The sequence below is a fragment of the Thunnus albacares genome, chromosome 8 (genome assembly GCF_914725855.1).
Source record: "Thunnus albacares chromosome 8, fThuAlb1.1, whole genome shotgun sequence".
Classification (NCBI taxonomy): Eukaryota; Metazoa; Chordata; class Actinopteri; order Scombriformes; family Scombridae; genus Thunnus; species Thunnus albacares.
In genome coordinates this window covers 29483537-29505306 of record NC_058113.1, presented here as the reverse complement: position 1 = coordinate 29505306, position 21770 = coordinate 29483537, and the positions used below count along the sequence as shown (strand labels likewise).

At 39.3% G+C, this 21770-nt stretch overlaps 3 protein-coding genes and 1 long non-coding RNA gene across 7 annotated transcripts; 1 reads left to right on the top strand and 3 right to left on the bottom strand.

Moving 5' to 3' along the window:
- Positions 1 to 1857: 1857 nt before the first annotated feature.
- Positions 1858 to 7820, bottom strand: LOC122987568 (homeodomain-interacting protein kinase 3-like). 3 transcript variants are annotated; one of them, XM_044359504.1, is made up of 15 exons: positions 7597 to 7820; positions 6508 to 6762; positions 6215 to 6406; positions 5823 to 6004; positions 5602 to 5725; positions 5129 to 5239; positions 4936 to 5004; positions 4544 to 4731; positions 4245 to 4454; positions 4058 to 4128; positions 3837 to 3951; positions 3686 to 3756; positions 3305 to 3419; positions 3072 to 3228; positions 1858 to 2703 (listed from the first exon to the last, which is right to left on the bottom strand). In XM_044359504.1, exons 1-15 carry the CDS (start codon positions 7642 to 7644, stop codon positions 2659 to 2661), a joined length of 1953 nt encoding a protein of 650 aa, XP_044215439.1. In that variant the 5' UTR covers positions 7645 to 7820; the 3' UTR covers positions 1858 to 2658. The 3 variants fall into 3 exon arrangements, with proteins under 3 accessions (XP_044215439.1, XP_044215440.1, XP_044215442.1); XM_044359505.1 differs by having other exon boundaries at positions 3072 to 3225; XM_044359507.1 differs by lacking the exon at positions 7597 to 7820 and adding an exon at positions 6914 to 6937.
- LOC122987570 lies at positions 1858 to 15689 on the bottom strand. Of its 2 annotated transcripts, none has more exons than XM_044359509.1 (9): positions 15523 to 15689; positions 15224 to 15433; positions 15038 to 15108; positions 14817 to 14931; positions 14665 to 14735; positions 14284 to 14398; positions 14051 to 14207; positions 13832 to 13893; positions 1858 to 2641 (listed from the first exon to the last, which is right to left on the bottom strand). In XM_044359509.1, the coding sequence occupies exons 1-8, from the start codon at positions 15672 to 15674 to the stop codon at positions 13849 to 13851; spliced, it is 936 nt and encodes a 311-aa protein (XP_044215444.1). In that variant the 5' UTR covers positions 15675 to 15689; the 3' UTR covers positions 1858 to 2641; positions 13832 to 13848. The 2 variants fall into 2 exon arrangements, with proteins under 2 accessions (XP_044215444.1, XP_044215445.1); XM_044359510.1 differs by having other exon boundaries at positions 14051 to 14204.
- Positions 10664 to 15350, top strand: LOC122987572. The gene is made up of 4 exons (XR_006404525.1): positions 10664 to 11002; positions 11776 to 11841; positions 11930 to 11994; positions 15264 to 15350. It is a non-coding gene; the product is annotated as an uncharacterized LOC122987572 (long non-coding RNA).
- A 181-nt stretch (positions 15690 to 15870) lies between the features above and the next one.
- Positions 15871 to 19543, bottom strand: LOC122987569 (homeodomain-interacting protein kinase 1-like). The gene is made up of 7 exons (XM_044359508.1): positions 19209 to 19543; positions 18152 to 18409; positions 17859 to 18050; positions 17266 to 17447; positions 17045 to 17168; positions 16108 to 16218; positions 15871 to 15983 (listed from the first exon to the last, which is right to left on the bottom strand). The coding sequence occupies exons 1-7, from the start codon at positions 19254 to 19256 to the stop codon at positions 15876 to 15878; spliced, it is 1023 nt and encodes a 340-aa protein (XP_044215443.1). The 5' UTR covers positions 19257 to 19543; the 3' UTR covers positions 15871 to 15875.
- Between the last annotated feature and the right edge of the window lie 2227 nt (positions 19544 to 21770).

The window sequence follows — 21770 nt, the reverse complement described above, 5'->3', positions numbered from 1 at the left end:
AATCAAATGACTGTGTGATAGTGCCGAAATCCTGCACAATTAACACTGAACTCTGCAGCTATAGAGCTTTATAGCCTCTTTCAGTGAATTTATTGGTTTTACACCACATTTATTGTATAGTTCAGTCTGTTTCCAATAACAGAAAGCTTGCTAGCTGCCCATGGCAGTTTGTGACTAGCTTCTAAGAAATGTTAAGCAGCTAGCAAGCTAACAAACCAGTTGGAGACACAAACAGTCTATGGCTGGAGACAAAAAGAGAGCCAACAGCTACAAGGTGTATGAATACTGGACTTACCACTTGTATTCAGCCAGCAACATGACTCTGAATGAATTCTGTTTGCCACATGTGTAGGAAGGAAACTGTTTGCTAATGTGTTAGCCGTATTTTGGCTGTAATAAGGTGATGGCTGCATATCTGTCAGCTGGTTTAGATGTTTTCTGCCACCTAACAACAAGACATCAATTCATGTAGCTTATGAGGTGCTGTGTTGTAATATAGAGTCATATTTTCTTCAGTCATCTTGTTCTTCAGTCAAGCTGTTTGCTATTGTTAATCTCCTCAGTAACGACTGTTTTTAGCCACACTAGCAGCATGAAACATCTCAACAATAATTGGATGGTTTGCCATAGGATTTTGTACAGATGTTCATAGTCCCCAGAGGATGAATCCTGCTGATTTTAGTGATCAGCAGACTTTTTCCTCTAGTGTCACCATGAGGTTGACCATTTTTCAATGCAATTCAATCAACCACAAACCCTAAAACAGGTGAGATGTAATGTAGGGAGACAATAAATAAGTGTAAGGATAAAATCTTACATACAATAAATCAGTTTATTTCAAATTTAAAGCCTAGATATAATATTCAAATCAGTTCAAATGATTTCCAAGTGATGCATCGGCATAGAGAGGTAGAAAACAATCCAGAATGACTGAGCGCTTATGATAAGATCAACACATGAAGTAGTTTTTTGCCTAAAACCTTAGTTGAGTTTGTGTTTGCGTAGGCATCATGGCTACCTCGTGTGTCCTGCGTTCATCAGGAGAGTTGTTTGTGCGCGTCCTCAGAAATCCATGAGATGCAATTCAGTGCATGACCGGTGGGGGCAGTATCACAAAATAAGGTCAGCAGCAGTGTCCGGTCACAACAATGGTGGAAAGTTTCAAATAGAAACTCATACAGCTTGTCTGCAGCAACCCTCATCAACAACATATGTCTATATGCCGATGCTTGATGCCGCCGCTGCCATGATCTCAACATAAACAATATTGTAAACTTTCTCAAGAGTGGCCATGGTTTCTGTTGCGTAAAGGCAAGTATATCTGTAAAGCTGTTTATCGAAGAGTGCAAATGTTTGTCAAACTCTGATTAGTTTCAGTGTGCGACTCGTTAACAGCTGTGCAAACAGCCATAAGTTCAAGAGTTGAATGAAAAATAATACAAATAGAAGTTTTTGAGATCATTTAAAGACAGATTTGAGCATCACTGTGGCTCTGTCATGAAACGCTTGAGTTGTGACGCCCAAATACACAAAGTGAATGAAGGACAGAATCTCAGGTGAGGTTTGAAAACCTTACAGCAGCTAGTTACAGAGAAGCACGTTACCTACAGGTTTCTATACACTTATTTTATTAGAATATTTTTTGAATGAACTTTTGTCTCAGATTTATATTAAGTAGTCAATTATCAATAAAATAAAATGTAAAAGTCAGAGAAAAAATCATGATACAGTCTGGTTTCAGGCAAGTCAACAAATGCATATTCAGTAAAGGAAATGTTTTGCAAAGTCAGGCTCTTTATGTGTGTATGTGCGTGCGCACATGTGCCCATGAAAGAAAAAAGAGTGATAGAAAGCAAGTACACATACACAATTATTTATTTACAACCAAATCTATATCCTTGTCCTGATCTGTAGTCCTCAAACTTCTTCACTCTGGCACCGTTCTTCATCTCTGGGTCCTTCTGGCCGAAGTTACATCCATGACCTAAAAAAACAATGACACCATTTGTTAATTTTAAAAGTGACACTCACAGGGAAGTGATACTACACCTGCTTGTTGTCGGTCTCTGAATCCTCATCAGACACCGTTTATTCCCTCTGAGACTTGGTCTGGGTCCTCGTCACTGGAGCCTCCTCAGAGTTCAGGAGCATTCAGCCTCTCGTGGACTCCTGTGCTTGCAGATAGAGAGTCAGACTTGCGGAGCATCTTAATCTTCCTCATTTCTTCTAAGTTTTGTGTTTCTTTCTTTATGACTTTAAGACTTTGTCCATTGTTTTTTTTTCTTTTCATTTTGTCTTGATTTGTATTGTATTTTGTATTAATGTGGATCCCAGGAAGAGTAGCTGTTGCCTAGTGTAATGGCTGATGGGGATCCTAATAAACTAAACTAAACTAAACCTCTAGATCATATCTAGACATTTTCTGGCAAAATGATTTCAAGTAAATTGATCCCAAGTGAGTATGTTGACATATTAGAGCATACCTCTATATATGCTCATTAACATTTGTTCTACATCTCACCATAATTTACAAAGTTTCCCCAAATTACCCACAAATGTCATTTTGATACAGGACATCTAGCTGAATGGCTGACTTGAGCCCTGTTATAAAGAAATAACAGGGCTTAAAAAGTGATCTTATCTGCACGTCGCTCCAGCTCATCCATGTTCATCTTCCTCTCTGGTGACGTGGTATTTGGACCTCTGCAAGGATAAAACATAATTTGAATCTCTTGAATTTGGGCAGTAGTCAAATCAAATCAAGTTAATTTTATTTTTATAGCCCAATATCACTAATCACAAATTTGCCTCTGGGGGCTTTATAATCTGTACAGTAATACAACATCCTCTGTCCTTAGGCCCTCGAACCTAATGAGGAAAAAATTTCTACAAAAACCCTTTAACAGGGAAAAAATGGAAGAAACCTCAGGAAGAGTAACAGAGGAGGGATCGCTCTCTTAGGACGGACAGACATGCAATAGATGTGTTTACAGAATAGAACAAGAAAGACAAATGACAGAAATACAGCATAGAAAACAGTAAAATGTTAACAGTAGATAGATAATACATACCCATTGGCCGCTGCATGAGGCTGTAAAAGAGGCCCAGGACCTCTGAGGTTCCGTTATGGCCTCACTGGACGGAGCTTCAGGTGGAGCCTCTCTGGAGTCCTGAAGCAGGCTCATCTTCCTCCTCTTCCTCTCTGGGGAGGCACTGTCTGGACTTCTGCTAAAAACCAAATGTTGTTTTAATCTCTTGAATTTTGAAACTAAAATTTAATGAAAACAAGTAAAATAATACCTACCTGTTGCCGCCGTGTGAGGCCATAAAGGTGTCCCACGTCCTTTTCCTCTGAGGTTTAGCTTTGGTCTCGCTGGACGCAGCCTCAGATGGGGCCTCTTTGGAGTTTCGAAGCAACTCTGGAAATAAGGAGAAAGAATAACAAACAGGTAGTTATTACGCTGAAAAAGCTAACACTTATGAAACATTATCACTTAATTTCAGAGCTGAAGATATCATCCACTGAAATTATTTAAAATAAATTGCAAGTTGTTGCAGTGTAAGTAGAAATGGTGCAACTGAAGAAAGTGGTGAGTTTAGTGTGAAACACTCTAGTTACAAAGTGGCAGTTAGTGTTGACTTCACATGCAAACACATGATCAAACCCACATTCAGATGGACCTACCTGTTTGTGTCTGGACATCATCAGGGTCAATCTTCCTCCTCTTCCTCTCTGGTGAGACACTGTCTGGACTTCTGCAAAGACCAAATGTTGTTTGAATATGTTGAATTTTAACATAAGTTAACATTATGTACAGATTTAATAAAATACTTACCTGTCGCTGCTGTGTGAAGCCATAAAAGTGTCCCACTTCCTTTTTCTCTGAGGCTTCGCTTTGACCTCCCTGGATGGAGCCTCAGATGGAGCCTCTTTGGACTTCTGAGGCAATTCTAAAAAACACAGAAGGAAGAATATAATATCATATTTTACAAAGTTTCTGATTAACTAATTTAAAACCAGTTGATCCCAAGTGTGTGCTGCTGAAGATTAGCCTACCTGTGTGTCTCTGGATGAGATCCGATTCCATCCTAATCCTCTTTCTTTCTGGGGAAATGGAGTCCGGACATCTACATAGACCAAATACTATGTGAATCTCTTGATTTTTTAATAGTAAAATATCCAATAATATACACATATAGTAAGTATACAGTAAAATCAGTGGAAAAAGATCTACAACACTTACCTGTCATCGCTCTGTGAGTCCCTGAGTCTTTTCTCCACAGGTTTGATGGCAGATGTGATCCAGATGTTGGGCTGGTCCTGGCTGGTGAAGCTGATGGAGGCCTGCGGGTTCGGGCATGGCTGCTGGATGGACTGAACTTCAGAGCCTGAGCTATCTGAGCTCAGACTCTGATGCCGACAGACGTCCATCATTTCACCGCATGATTGAAGACTGAAAGACAATAAATCAATAAATTAAGTAACTTAATCCATCCACATTACAATGGAGATATTAAACATATCATCTAAATGTAGACTTACTAGAGGCTGTCGGGGTATCTGGCTGCGATGTCCCTCATGCTGATGAACGGGTCCTGAAGAAGCTGGCTGGGTGTTATCCGTTTAGCAACGTCAAACTCCAGCATCTGCTTCAGCAACTCTACGAAGTTCTCCCGATCGTCGATTTCAGCCATGATGTCCTCGTCTGACAGATGACATACTGGGCTAACCTGGATCAGAAAAAACACATACGTCAGCAAAATCTCATTTACAGTACCAGTTGAAAGTTTGAAAACACTTTCTCATTCCAGTGAATGGAAAGGTGTGTCCAAACTTGACTGGTATTGTACATTTTACCGGGTCATGGTGGTACTTTTGTGTCAAATGCTTTCATTCTAAAGTACTAAAAGTGTGATGTTCGATGAATTTCCTACCGTCTTAATATCATCCAGGGAGGTGAAATACGTCTTGGACCAGCTGACGATTCCATATTCAAAGGGCGTCTAAAGAGAGGTCATATTAGAGTTAGCTAATCTGTCCAAAGCATAATGAGTGTTAAAGGTAGAAACAAAGACAGACTGATGGAAAGACGGAGCTAAAGAGGTGAAAGCCTCTGAGTGTTGGTACCTTTAATCTCCACTGACGGTCACTCTTCTGCCGGAAAAAGCACCTGGTCTTGACTCCATTGTTGAGAAGCTTCTCCGGTAGCTGACCCTGAGTCTGTATAATATGTCTTAACTGCGGACACAACAAAGTTAAAAAGTCAGTTACAGTTGGTGCATAAGAAAGATATTAAGATTTTGTAGTTTTTTGCTTTTCCAACAACTATTATAGAATTGCTTCAGTAAAGCTCACTTGATAAGAGAAGTTAGTTTTACGCTGTTCTTAACGAAATTAAAGAAATAGTGTGACAGCAAAATATTCTTATTTGCCTTATTGCCAAGAGTTAAATGAGAAGACTGATACCATTTATGTCTTAGTATGGATCTAGAGACATGAGGCGATTAGGTTGATTAGCATAAAGACTGGAAGCAGGCGAAAAAGCTAGCGTGAAAATTAATACGCTAGTTACGCTAGCAATTAATAAATTGTACACTTACCATGTCATATTCACAGTTACCAGGGTACAGCAAATCGCCCAGGAACAGTTCTGCAGCCATGCAGCCGAGAGACCACATGTCGATGGCCGCTGTGTATGGAAAGCCCAGGATGACTTCTGGGGCTCTACAAAATGAAATATAACACATTATTTTGGTTTTATATTTTTGGCTTCTTTATCAGTTATGTAATCTAAAGCCAGAACTCTGCCATAGTCACTTACCTGTAATTTAGTGGCTGAATGTCCGTGGCCCAGTCTGACTGTGAGACACGGCGGGCCAAGCCAAAATCGATAATCTTCACCCTCAGTGGCTGGTTTATATGGTCCACCATCATGATGTTGTCGGGCTTGATATCGGTATGTGCAACTCCTAGGCTCCTCAGGAGTTGCAGGGCTGTGGCCACCTGAAGTGATGAAGAAATCACATTTGAGTTGAACTACAGTACATTGGCACAGTTGATATTTTTGAATAGTTTTTAAGGGCTTTGCTAGAAAGGTTTTAAAAACATTTGAGGCTGAGCTCAGTGTCACATAAGGTTACTACTAAACCTGGTGGATGATGTATTGCTTTACCCTACTACAGCTCTACTATGTCAATCACAAGTGACACCTACCTGTTGCAGAATTGGGCGGATTTCCTGAACGAGGAGAGAACAGGAAGGTCTCCTCTCCACAAAATCCAGCAGACTTATGTCCAGCATTTCAAACTCCAGACAAACGCTTTCTCTGTCGATAAAGGCGTCGTTGTATCTGACAAAGTTGAATTTGTCGGAGTCGAAAGCCCTCAGTTCTTCAAGGATTTCCACCTGGGGAACAAATGAGATGTTAGATTTGAGGTCAGTACAGTGTATAGTGCTTTTGAAGCTCTGTGCAAATCAAACTGTGATACACATCACGTCTGCTCTACCTCATTCTTCGCCTGATCCGTGAAGTTGCAGTCCTTGACCATCTTCACAGCCACGGTTTCCATGGTGGCTGTCTTCAGACACTTGGTGACTTCCCCAAAACAGCCCTCCCCAAGAAAAGACTGAACCAAATAGTCAGAGGAGGGAGAGGAGAGCACGTCTAGGATGTCCTGGGAGGAGGAAGAGGAGGTGGAAGAAGAGGTGGAAGAGGAGATGGTCTCCCATTCAGATGATGTAGGATGATGATAATTCATAGACTGGAGGAGAGCAGAAGAGAGTAGACACAATATGAAGTCATGTTCTGTCCCATACAACATGACACCAGCGATATACTGTACATATCCATACAACATGATTTGATAACATTTTATATTTAAATATAAGTGGTGAAAGATGGGTTGCAACTACCTAAGCTTATATAGTTACTTAAAGGATAGATTCACAATTTTTCAAGTCTGTCTTAAAACAACAGTAATTGCTGTAATCATTCCTCCTGTTCATACTGGCTATTAAAAGATCCCCTTCAAATGCATTTTAAGTGATGGGGGCCAAAATCCACAGTGTGTCCAAACACACAAATACCAAAAACAGGGACTTTGGCACTAAAAACACTTTCCATTAAAAGATATCTACTGGATTGGACTAATTCAGACTGCTGAAGCTTCATATTAGGTTCACATACTCTTTTACATACATTGTTCCACAGAAGGAGGCTTGTGGATTTTGTCTCCCATCATTTATATTGTACATTGTGCATTATGAAGGGATCTACTGATGATCAATATGAATAGAAGGAATGATTACAGCAAGAAAAACCTATTTCAATGTTCATTTGGGCACCTGACTATTGTTTTATGACAAACTTGAAAAATTGTGAACCTTAAAAAATATTGTATCTGTTTATCTGCTAATATCAGCAGATCCATGGACTCTACTGTACATTATATGTCAATAAAGTGGGACTAAATTACATAATTTGTGTGAAAATGTGCTTTGTATTGACATTGTAACATACAGTTTGAGATCACTTGTCTTTAAGAAGGAACTTGGGACTTTTTTTGTACTCAAACAAACAAATTTGATCAACTCACCATGATTTCGCTCGATTGCTGTGACGATTTCTCTCTGGTTCCAAACATGGTCCTCTTGAAGTCGAAACGTCGAAGTCGATCCTCTCGCTGATGTGCATCAGTTGAAGTGCAGTTTATATGAAAAGTGGTGAGTTGAGTCTCCTGCTGTACTTTGTTGCATCACTTTGATTCTAAAGGTCATTATGATGTCACATTCGTGGGAGGGGCAAGTAGAGCCTTTGTTCAGAACTATGGATGTCTGAAAATGACCGTTGCCCGGGGCAACCTGTAGTTTTTGTTTTCCTAATATTCAGCTGGAAAACAACCACCAGCTTAAAATCCACATTGATGCACAACATTTAAGAACACAAGATTTATTTTTCTTTATTAAACATATGTGATTGCACCACTTATTAAATTAACACACTTCTCTGGACAGAAAAAGGCGAATAACACAAGAAATGTACATTTCAGTCAGATCTGTATGTTTCATGTTCAGTGGAAAATCAGCAAAAAATGCAAATTTCTTCCTAATCTATGGGTCGCAGTCATTGAAAGTTGATGCACAACTGCCATGAAAAGTGTTGTGTGTGAAAGTTCATTCATGACCTCGGACATAGTAATTTTTACAAACACTTAAATCAACGTCCACTTTCTAGCTAACAAAACAAAAAGGCAATATATTAAAGTTCACAGTAAGCACTGATTCAGTGATTTACAGGTAAAACTGTTTCTAGATGTCTGGCTTATAATCAGGCTAAAAATGAAAGTCTTTTAAATGTCCAGGTTACACTTAACTGTTGTTTCAGCAACATTTAGGACTAGCTACAAGTTCAAGTTCACTTGTCCTTCCAACTACACCCACATATTCTGTTTCACTGGGAAATACGTTATAGTACAGAAGCTAAAAACACTCAAATCTCTGTTTCGCTGTGGCTTTAATGTGTGCTAGTTGGTGCAGGACGTCAACCTCATGCTGGAGCTACAGGAAATGTCAGGGGATCACCAAAGACAGTTTGATTCATCCTCTGGTGAACATGAATGTTTGTACAAAATGTGATTGCAATCCATCAAATAGTCATTGAAATATTTCAGTCTGGACCAAAGAGGTGGACCAGCCATACCTAGAGACTCACCGCTGCTGCTGTGGCTAAAAATACAGCTGAAATAAAACATTGTTTCTCTCAGGACCAGGGAATAAAAACTGTCAAAGCATCAGACAAAACATAAAAAGACCAAGACCCTCACACTAGAGCCCTACCGTACAGTTGAGTAATACAGTTCAAAATTCATAAAATAAATAGTTGGTTATGCTATATATATTCATATATACAGATACCAGCTTGACATAACAAAGTAGGTCAAAGCAGGGCTTTTTTTCACTGCACTGTTGCTGCACATAAGAGTCATCTGAGACATGTTTCCCTCAGAAACAGTGGAATACGTTTCTGTTTTTTTTTTAAATGTATTAAATACATCAAACATACACAAACCTTCACTGCACTCATGAATCTTGATGTCTTATTTACATGAACAGAAAATAGGGTGAATTATAGTAATGATGATTGTGTCATCAATAAAATGAATGCAGAATCCTCTAATTGTGTGAATCTACTCTTAAGGATCTACTAAATCCCTGCACCTTAAAAAATGAAGCACCTGTGTGCATGTTGCTTTCTGTTTTACCATGATTATTACCACTAATCACTGTATATAATCATCATCACTATCATCATCATCTGTCACTATTATCATCATCATCATCATCAGCTGTTACATTTCATCTCAGAGCAGAAAATAAATCAAAAACAGCTTGGACCAGATATCCAGGTGCATGGTCGTGATTTTGATGCTACTTATGATTACAGCCATCGTTATCATGTTATGATTGTATAGACAGTAGTGTGTTTTTTGGTCCTTGTCACTCACTGTACCTTCACCCCACAATTTACTTGCTTTTAACTATGCGTTTGCATAGACGTCATGTCTACCTGGCGTGTCCTGCATTCGTCGGGAGAGTTGTTTGTGCGCATCCTCAGAAATAAATGTTACACATCCGTGAGATGCAATTCAGTGCATGACCGTTGGGGGCAGTATCACAAAATAAGGTCAGCAGGAGTGTCCGGTCACAACAATGGTGGAAAGTTTCAAATGGAAACTCATAGAGCTTGTCTGCAACAACCCTCATCTACATTATATCATGTCTATATTGCCGTGATCTCGACATAAACAATATTGTAAACTTTCTCAAGACTGGCCATGGTTTATGTTTCCGTTGTGTAAAGGCAATTATACAACACATAGTTCCAACCAAACTATCTGATTGGTCAACTAGACATTTAGAAAGTGCTCATATCAGCATGACAGCACACCTAGCCGTGCTCAAATGAAAAAAGCCTCATCACTAAAAATATTACTCCACCATTCATCAGAACTACAGTCCATGACGTTGCGCTAACAACAACAGTCACTTCTGGGTAGACAACTGGTGGTTGATTTGAATTGTGGAGATATGTGAACTTGGCAAACTTGTTTTTTTCTGTTGTCATTTTCAGCTGTAACTGTAATGTTTGAAAATATAATGTTAAACATGGTGGTCCGACCTATTTGACGTTTCTGTTGGCTTTATTTTGTGTGTTGTGATGCTTTGCTAGTGTCTTTCGTTTGTTTTGTTTTGGCGGGGGATCTGCGGTGAGCGGAGTTTTGAGTTGTCTTTCTTTTATGTTTGTGAAACTGGAATTAACTGAACTGATTAGGGGTTGTGGGGAAAACAAAACAGACCCTTTGCCAAGTGGACTGAACTCTGAGACTGAGGGACGAGTCACACACACATACACACAGTCACACACACACAAAACCCGAACCCTTCTTCACTCTTCATCGGTACCAGACACCCCCATACACAGCAAAACTTAGCCATTTTCCCTTCAGTTGAGAGTATATCTCAGCTTCCACTCTGGCGTCCTCCATCAGCTGTGCTGGTGCTACGGCGCTACTAGCTTAAAAATGTTTGTGAAGTTTGCGGACATAATAGCTAAATCTGTCCATGGAAAAATTATTTTTTCAGCGGATATTTTAGTTACGAGATTGAGCTAGCAAAGCAGTTATATGTGTTGTATTTATTCAGATTATGACATGCTGCGATCTCCACCCTGCTGTAAAATCCAGCTATAACCAGCGTCAAACCTTAGCTGGTCATTAGCTGGTCTTGCTGGATTTACCTGGTGGGACAGCTTGTTCAAGCTGGTTTAACTGGTGATCAGCTGGTAGACCAGTTTTGTGTAGCTGGTTGAGAGGTGAGCAGCCAGGTTGGTAGTGCTGGTGTAACTGGTCAGATGGTTGCAGACCGGCATGGCCAAAATATTTGTCTGGACATGAAGAAAGAAAAAGAAGAGGTTCGGAGAAGAGAAGAGGCAAGAAGATAAAGGTATGTAAGCCTAAACCACAGGAGAGTATTAGCCTCTTACCTTAGCTGCGCTTGTATGCTAAAGTTGCTAACATGCTAACGCGCCAAACGCGATTAGCATCACAACCTTTACAAACTGTATTAAGTTGGTATAGTATTAAAAATACACATGCATGCATGTACCTAGATTCTGTATCTAGATTGCAATAAGTCCCCATTCAGGTGGTAAAACTCTGCAGTAACCATGTTACAGACATCTATTGTAAGACATGCTAACGCGGGCTAGCATGCTAACGCGCTAATCGCTATTAGCGCCACACACACTACAAACTGCATCAAATTGGTACAGTGTTAAAAATACAGAAGACTTCTTTACAGAAGAGTCTTACAGTGGTGACAGTAATCTGTACAGTAAAGCCATAGTTTTAATAAATAATTCACAAAGGTATATAAATGTTTTGTCTATATCAATGTATTATTAATATTAATGTCTATAAATGACTTACTACTGATTGCTATTATAAAGTGTTACCCATGGAAATGATAAAAGTCAATGATTTAAGTTAATAAAGTTAATGGTACAAGTGTCTTCTTCAATTTAAGCCATCACTTAACATTATCGTTGAAGCCATTATCTATTACTTATCTAACATTATCTATGGAGCTGTGATGTTCACATCTGGTGTTATAACGCATTTAACAGAACAATACAAGTTTAAGCAGAAATAGGTTGAGTTTGGCCTCTGCACTTAAGGGCTAATATTAATAACTCACTCTTCACGTCCCCTTTCCAGGAGCACTACTAAAGTACATGATTGGAAAAGGGTCACAGGTGCCAGTAAACACAGCTCCTACTGTTGGTGGGTATAAAGAGGGTGTAAAATGAAATGCCTTCTGCATTTAAAAAGATTAAGTCAGCTTTTAATTAAATTCTTTCTTTCATTGCAGGTCCACCAGCCACCTCTACTCCTGGTGCGGAAGTGGTCATGTCACCCAAGAAGCTGATAATGCTGGTACGTTATGTGTTTTAGTTAAACCTGTAGCAATAGCTACATTTCCCACTTGTTAAAAAAAAACAGACTGATTTTTCAGTAGGGCAGAAAGTATTAGCTGAAGTTGGCTGGCTGAGTCAGGAGGGACTAGAAATCGTCTCTGTTGCTAGGTCGTTACTAAGGGTCGCTCTACTTGCTGGAGTAATAAACTAGGTTTCATTACATAGGATTCCAGTGACGTGAGTGATTGTTCCAGGTATTAGTCATACCCCATGTATTTCCATGGAAACAGAGATAACACAAGCAAAGAGTTTTTTATTTTTAGAGTGAACTGCCTCACAATATGAATACATTTTGATTATATCTTTTATTTTGTTGGTACTTTACCTTATTGTTGGCACTTCATGCTTATATAACTCAGCGCAAGCGCCTCGTTCCTGACCGCATCACTGTCGTGTCAACAATGACGGTGAAGCACACCCTTGAGTGTAATATTGCTGAAGTATATCTGTGGCTTTAATCTGCACGAATCTCAAATCTAATCGTTTTAAGGTAAGACGGCTCACATTGTTACTGTGCGTGTAAAGCTGTTTAACGAAGAGTGACAATGTTTGTCAAACTCTGATTAGTTTCAGTGTGCGACTCGTTAACAGCTGTGCAAACAGCCATAAGTTCAGGAGTTGAGTGAAAAATAATACAAATAGAAGTTTTTGAGATCATTTAAAGATAGATTTGAGCATCACTGTGGCTCTGTCATGAGACGCTTGAGTTGTGTCGCCCAAATACACAAAGTGAATGAAGGACAGAATCTCAGGTGAGGTTTGAAAACCTTACAGCAGCTAGTTACAGAGAAGCACGTTACCTACAGGTTTCTATACACTTATTATAACATTTAGTTAGTTAGTCTATCAATAAAATCAAATGTAAAAGTCAGAGAAAAAATCATGATACAGTCTGGTTTCAGGCAAGTTAACAAATGCATATTCAGTAAAGGAAACATTTTATTTTTTTCAGGCTCTTTATGTGTGTATGTGTGTGCACATATGTGCCCATGAAAGAAAAAAGAGTGATAGAAAGCAAGTACACATGCACAATTATTTATTTACAACCAAATCTATATCCTTGTCCTGATCTGTAGTCCTCAAACTTCTTCACTCTGGCACCGTTCTTCATCTCTGGGTCCTTCTGGCCGAAGTTACATCCATGGCCTAAAAAAATAACGACACCATTTGTTAATTTTAAAAGTGACACTCGCAGGGAAGTGATACTACACCTGCTTGTTGTCGGTCTCTGAATCCTCATCAGACACTGTTTATTCCCTCAGAGACTTGGTCTGGGTCCTCGTCACTGGAGCCTCCTCAGAGTTCAGGAGCATTCAGCCTCTCGTGGACTCCTGTGCTTGCAGATAGAGAGTCAGACTTGCGGAGCATCTTAATCTTCCTCATTTCTTCTAAGTTTTGTGTTTCTTTCTTTATGACTTTAAGACTTTGTCCATTGTTTTTTTTTTCTTTTCATTTTGTCTTGATTTGTATTGTATTTTGTGTTAATGTGGATCCCAGGAAGAGTAGCTGTTGCCTAGTGTAATGGCTGATGGGGATCCTAATAAACTAAACTAAACTAAACCTCTAGATCATATCTAGACATTTTCTGGCAAAATAATTTCAAGTAAATTGATCCCAAGTGAGTATGTTGACATATTAGAGCATTCCTCTATATATGCTCGTTAACATTAGTTCTACATCTCACTATAATTTACAAAGTTTCCCCAAATTACCCACAAATGTCTCATTTTGATACAGGACATCTAGCTGAATGGCTGACTTGAGCCCTGTTATAAAGAAGTCACAAGTGATCTTATCTGCACGTCGCTCCAGCTCATCCGTGCTCATCTTCCTCTTTGGTCAGGTGGTATTTGGTCTTCTGCAAGGATAAAACGTTATATGAATCTCTTGAATTTGGGCAGCAGTCAAATCAAATCGAGTCAATTTTATTTGTGTAGAATAGAACAAGAAAGACAAATGACAGAAATACAGCATAGAAAACAGTAAAATGTTAACAGTAGATAAATAATACATACCCATTGGCCGCTGCATGAGGCTGTAAAAGAGGCCCAGGACCTCTGAGGTTCCATCATGGCCTCACTGGACGGAGCTTCAGGTGGAGCCTCTCTGGAGTCCTGAAGCAGGCTCATCTTCCTCCTCTTCCTCTCTGGGGAGGCGCTGTCTGGACTTCTGCTAAAAACCAAATGTTGTTTTAATCTCTTGAATTTTGAAACTAAAATTTAATGAAAACAAGTAAAATAATACCTACCTGTTGCCGTCGTGTGAGGCCATAAAAGTGTCCCACGTCCTTTTCCTCTGAGGTTTAGCCCTGGTCTCGCTGGACGCAGCCTCAGATGGGGCCTCTTTGGAGTTTCGAAGCAACTCTGGAAAAAAGGAGAAAGAATAACAAACAGGTAGTTATTACGCTGAAAAAGCTGACACTTATGAAACATTATCACTTAATTTCAGACCTGAAGATATCATCCACTGAAATTATTTAAAATAAATTGCAAGTTGTTGCAATGTAAGTAGAAATGGTGCAACTGAAGAAAGTGGTGAGTTTAGTGTGAAACACTCTAGTTACAAAGTGGCAGTTAGTGTTGACTTCACATGCAAACGCACGATCAAACCCACATTCAGATGGGCCTACCTGTTTGTGTCTGGACATCATCAGGGTCAATCTTCCTCCTCTTCCTCTCTGGTGAGACACTGTCTGGACTTCTGCAAAGACCAAATATTGTTTGAATATGTTGAATTTTAAAAGTAAGTTAACAGTATGTACAGATTTAATAAAATACCTACCTGTCGCTGCTGTGTGAAGCCATAAAAGTGTCCCACGTCCTTTTCCTCTGAGGCTTAACTTTGACCTCCCTGGATGGAGCCTCAGATGGAGCCTCTTTTGACTTTTGAGGCAAATCTAAAAAAGACAGAAGGAAGAATATAATATCATATTTTACAAAGTTTCTGATTAACTAATTTAAAACCAGTTGATCCCAAGTGTGTGCTGCTGAAGATTAGCCTACCTGTGTGTCTCTGGATGAGATCCATGTCCATATTAATCCTCTTTCTCTCTGGGGAAATGGAGTCTGGGCATCTACATAGACCAAGTACTATGTGAATCTCTTGATTTTTAATAGTAAAATATCCAATAATATACACATATAGTAAGTATACAGTAAAATCAGTGCAAAAAGATCTACAACACTTACCTGTCATCGCTCTGTGAGTCCCTCCTTCTTTTCCCCACAGGTTTGATCGCAGATGTGATCCAGATGTTGGGCTGGTCCTGGCTGGTGAAGGTGAAGGAGGCCTGCGGGTTCGGGCATGGCTGCTGGATGGACTGAACTTCAGAGCCTGAGCTATCTGAGCTCAGACTCTGATGCCGACAGACGTCCATCATTTCACCGCATGATTGAAGACTGAAAGACAATAAATCAATAAATTAAGTAACTTAATCCATCCACATTACAATGGAGATTTTAAACATATCATCTAAATGTAGACTTACTAGAGGCTGTCGGGGTATCTGGCTGCGATGTCCCTCATGCTGATGAACGGGTCCTGAAGAAGCTGGCTGGGTGTTATCCGTTTAGCAACGTCAAACTCCAGCATCTGCTTCAGTAAATCCACGAATTTCTCCCGATCGTCGATTTCAGCCATGATGTCCTCGTCTGCCAGATGACATACTGGGTGAACCTGGATCAGAAAAAACACATATGTCAGCAAAATCTTATTTACAGAACCAGTTGAAAGTTTGAACGCACTTTCTCATTCAAGTGAATAGAAAGGTGTGTCCAAACATAACTGGTACTGTACATTTTACTGGGTCATGGTGGTACTTTTGTGTCAAATGCTTTCATTCTAAAGTACTAAAAGTGTGATGTTCGATGAATTTCCTACCGTCTTAATATCATCCAGGGAGGTGAAATACGTCTTGGACCAGCTGACGATTCCATATTCAAAGGGCGTCTAAAGAGAGGTCATATTAGAGTTAGCTAATCTGTCCAAAGCATAATGAGTGTTAAAGGTAGAAACAAAGACAGACTGATGGAAAGATGGAGCTAAAGAGGTGAAAGCCTCTGAGTGTTGGTACCTTTAATCTCCACTGACGGTCACTCTTCTGCCGGAAAAAGCACCTGGTCTTGACTCCGTTGTTCAGAAGCTTCTCCGGTAGCTGACCCTGCGTCTGTATAATATGTCTTAACTGTGGGCACAACAAAGTTAAAAAGTCAGTTACAGTTGGTACATAAGAAAGATATTAAGATTTTGTAGTTTTTTGTTTTTCCAACAACTATTATAGAATTGCTTCAGTAAAGCTCACTTGCTAAGAGAAGTTAGTTTTACGCTGTTCTTAACGAAATTAAAGAAATAGTGTGACAGGAAAATATTCTTATTTGCCTTATTGCCAAGAGTGAAATGAGAAGACTGATACCATTTATGTCTTAGTATGGATCTAGAGCCATGAGGCGATTAGGTTGATTAGCATAAAGACTGGAAGCAAGTGAAAAAGCTAGCGTAGCATTTTCTCTAAGAAATAGTTACACCACGTAGCTTTACATTTCTCTTTGTGAATGGACAAATGAGACACTACGTGTTAATTAGAGGTTTGTAGGTGCTGCTAGGCATTTGTTTAAAACATCAACGTCATGGTTTTTGGGGGAGATATGCACTGTAATTGTCTTTGGTGAGAGAATCAGGCTAGCTGTTTTCTCTTGCTATCAGTCTTTAGGCTATGCTAAGCTAATTGCTTCCAGCTCCAGTTCTGTGCTTAATGCACAAACCTACCTTTGGTGTCAATCTTCTGATCTAATTCTCATAAATAAAGCAAATTTATCCAAACGCTAAACTATTTCTTTAGGATATTGTTTGTATACAAAATTAATTTTAAGTTTTAGTATGTTAAAAAAATAGCATGTGCACCACTATGTGGTTATTCTACTTATTCTACTTAAACAGCTTATTCTTGGTTTTTTTGTCCCTCAAACACAATGAATGGAACATTTTTGTTGACTTTTAAATTGTACACTTACCATGTCATATTCACAGTTACCAGGGTACAGCAAATCGCCCAGGAACAGTTCTGCAGCCATGCAGCCCAGAGACCACATGTCGATGGCCGCCGTATAGGGAAAGCCCAGGATGACCTCTGGGGCTCTACAAAATGAAATATAACACATTATTTTGGTTTTATAGTTTTGGCTTCTTTATCGGTTATGAAATCTAAAGCCAGAACTCTGCCATAGTCACTTACCTGTAATTTAGTGGCTGAATGTCCGTGGCCCAGTCTGACTGTGAGACACGGCGGGCCAAGCCAAAATCGATTATCTTCACCCTCAGTGGCTGGTTTATATGGTCCACCATCATGATGTTGTCGGGCTTGATATCGGTATGTGCAACTCCTAGGCTCCTCAGGAGTTGCAGGGCTGTGGCCACCTGAGGTCATGAAGAAATCACATTTGAGTTGAACTACAGTACATTGGCACAGTTGATATTTTTGAATAGTTTTTAAGGGCTTTGCTAGAAAGGTTTTAAAAACATTTGAGGCTGAGCTCAGTGTCACTTAAGGTCAAATTATTATCATGCAGTAGAACAGAAATAGAAGGATCTACAGTGTAATGCAGTGGAGTACAATACAATAGTAAAGATTACTAAAGAAGTAGAGAATAAAATAACAAGAACTCCCTTCACTAAAATACACTAATATGACCAACACCACAAAAAATGCCCTCAAAAATGAATCTCTGACAAATACTCAACAATTTACAGGTTACTACTAAACCTGGTGGATGATGTATTGCTTTACCCTACGACAGCTCTACTATGTCAATCACAAGTGACACCTACCTGTTGCAGAATTGGGCGTATTTCATTAACGAGGAGAGAACAGGAAGGTCTCCTCTCCACAAAATCCAGCAGACTTATGTCCAGCATTTCAAACTCCAGACAAACGCTTTCTCTGTCGATAAAGGCGTCGTTGTATCTGACAAAGTTGAATTTGTCGGAGTCAAAAGCCCTCAGTTGTTCGAGTATTTCCACCTGGGGAACAAATGAGATGTTAGATTTGAGGTCAGTACAGTGTATAGTGCTTTTGAAGCTCTGTGCAAATCAAACTGTGATACACATCACGTCTGTTCTACCTCATTCTTCGCCTGATCCGTGAAGTTGCAGTCCTTGACCATCTTCACAGCCACGGTTTCCATGGTGGCTGTCTTCAGACACTTGGTGACTTCCCCAAAACAGCCCTCCCCAAGAAAAGACTGAACCAAATAGTCAGAGGAGGGAGAGGAGAGCACGTCTAGGATGTCCTGGGAGGAGGAAGAGGAGGTGGAAGAAGAGGTGGAAGAGGAGATGGTCTCCCATTCAGATGATGTAGGATGATGATGATAATTCATAGACTGGAGGAGAGCAGGAGAGAAAAGACACAATATGAAGTCATGTTATGTCCCATACAACATGACACCAGCGATATACTCTACATATCCATACAACATGACTTGATAACATTTTATATTTAAATATAAGTGGTGAAAGATGGGTTGCAACTACCTAAGCTTATATAGTTATTTAAAGGATAGATTCACAATTTTTCAAGTCTGTCTTAAATAGTCTGGCTATTAAAAGATCCCCTTCAAATGCATTTTAAGTGATGGGGGCCAAAATCCACAGTGTGTCCAAACACACAAGTACCAAAAACGGACTTTGGCACTAAAAACACTTAACGTTGAAAGATATCTACTGGATTGGACTAATTCAGACTGCTGAAGCTTCATATTAGCTTCACATACTCTTTTAAATACATTGTTCCACAGAAGGAGGCTTGTGGATTTTGTCTCCCATCATTTATATTGTACATTGTGCATTATGAAGGGATCTACTGATGATCAATGTGAATAGAAGGAATGATTACAGCAAGAAAAACCTATTTCAATGTTCATTTGAGCACCTGACTATTGTTTTATGACAAACTTGAAAAATTGTGAACCTTAAAAAATATTGTATCTGTTTATCTGCTAATATCAGCAGATCCATGGACTCTACTATACATTATATGTCAATAAAGTGGGACTAAATTACATAATTTGTGTGAAAATGTGCTTTGTATTGACATTGTAACATACAGTTTGAGATCACTTGTCTTTAAGAGGGAACTTGGGACTTTTTTTGCACTCAAACAAACAGATTTGATCAACTCACCATGGTTTCACTCGATTGCTGTGACGATTTCTCTCTAGTTCCAAACATGGTCCTCTTGAAATCGAAACGTCGAAGTCGATCCTCTCGCTGATGTGCATCAGTTGAAGTGCAGTTTATATGAAAAGTGGTGAGTTGAGTCTCCTGCTGTACTTTGTTGCATCACTTTGATTCTAAAGGTCATTATGATGTCACATTCTTGGGAGGGGCAAGTGGAGCCTTTGTTCAGAACTATAGATGTCTGAAAATGACCGTTGCCCGGGGCAACCTGTAGTTTTTGTTTTCCTAATATTCAGCTGGAAAACAACCACCAGCTTAAAATCCACATTGATGCACAACATTTAAGAACACGATTTATTTTTCTTTATTAAACATATGTGATTGCACCACTTATTAAATTAACACACTTCTCTGGACAGAAAAAGGCGAATAACACGAGAAATGTACATTTCAGATCAGATTCATGTTCAGTGGAAAATCAGCAAAAAATGCAAATTTCTTCCTAATCTATGGGTCACAGTCATTGAAAGTTGATGCACAACTGCCATGAAAAGTGCTGTGTGTGAAAGTTCATTCTTGACCTTGGACATAGTAATTTTTACAAACAAAAACTTAAAACAACGTCCACTTTCTAGCTAACAAAACAAAAAGGCAATATAATAAGAGTTCACAGTAAGCACTGATTCAGTGATTTGCAGGTAAAACTGTTTCTAGATGTCTGGCTTACAATCAGGCTTTGGTTTAAAAATGAAAGTCTTTTAAATGTCCAGGTTACACTTAACTGTTGTTTCAGCAACATTTAGGACTAGCTACAAGTTCAAGTTCACTTGTCCTTCCAACTACACCCACATATTCTGTTTCACTGGGAAATACGTTATACTACAGAAACTAAAAACACTCAAATCTCTGTTTCGCTGTGACTTTAATGTGTGCTAGTCAGTGCAGGAGGTCAACTTCATGCTGGAGCTACAGGAAATGTCAGGGGATCACCAAAGACAGTTTGATTCATCCTCTGGTGAACATGAATGTTTGTACAAAATGTGATTGCAATCCATCAAATAGGCGTTGAAATATTTCAGTCTGGACCAAAGAGGTGGACCAGCCATACCTAGAGACTCACCGCTGCTGTGGCTAAAAATACAGCTGAAATAAAACATTGTTTCTCTCAGGACCAGGGAATAAAAACTGTCAAAGCATCAGACAAAACATAAAAACACCAAGACCCTCACACTAGAGCCCTACCATACAGTTGAGTAGTACAGTTCAAAATTCATAAAATAAATAGTTGGTTATGCTATATATATTCATATATACAGATACCAGCTTGACATAACAAAGTAGGTCAAAGCAGGGCTTTTTTTCACTGCACTGTTGCTGCACAGAAGAGTCATCTGAGACATGTTTCCCTCAGAAACAGTGGAATATGTTTCTGTTTTTTTTATTAAATATATCAAACATACACAAACCTTCACTGCACTCATGAATCTTGATGTCTTATTTACATGAACAGAAAATAGGGTGAATTATAGTAATGATGATTGTGTCATCAATAAAATGAATGCAGAATCCTCTAATTGTGTGAATCTACTCTTAAGGATCTACTAAATCCCTGCACCTTAAAAGATGAAGCACCTGTGTGCATGTAGCTTTCTGTTTTACCATGATTATTACCACTAATCACTATATATAATAATCATCATCACTAACGTCATCATCTGTCACTATTGTTACATCTGTTACATTTCAGCTCAGAGCAGAAAATAAATCAAAAACAGCTTGGACCAGATATCCAGGTGCATGGTCGTGATTGTGATGCTATTTATGATTACAGCCATTGTTATCATGTTATGATTGTATAGACAGTAGTGTGTTTTTTGGTCCTTGTCACTCACTGTACCTTCACCCCACAATTTACTTGCTTTTAACTATGCGTTTGCGTAGACGTCATGTCTACCTTGCGTGTCCTGCATTCGTCGGGAGAGTTGTTTGTGCGCATCCTCAGAAATAAATGTTACACATCCGTGAGGTGGAATTCAGTGCATGACCGTTGGGGGCAGTATCACAAAATAAGGTCAGTAGGAGTGTCCGGTCACAACAATGGTGGAAAGTTTCAAATGGAAACTCATAGAGCTTGTCTGCAACAACCCTCATCTACATTATAGCATGTCTATATTGCCGTGATCTCGACATAAACAATATTGTAAACTTTCTCAAGACTGGCCATGGTTTATGTTTCCGTTGTGTAAAGGCAATTATACAACACATAGTTCCAACCAAACTATCTGATTGGTCAACTAGACATTTAGAAAGTGCTCATATCAGCATGACAGCACACTTAGCTGTGCTCAAATGAAAAAAGCCTCATCACTAAAAATATTACTCCACCATTCATCAGAACTACAGTCCATGACGTTGCGCTAACAACAACGGTCACTTCTGGGTAGACAACTGGTGGTTGACTTGAATTGTGGAGATATGTGAACTTGGCGAACTTGTTTTTTTCTGTTGTCATTTTCAGCCGTAACTGTAATGTTTGAAAATATAATGTTAAACATGGTGGTCCGA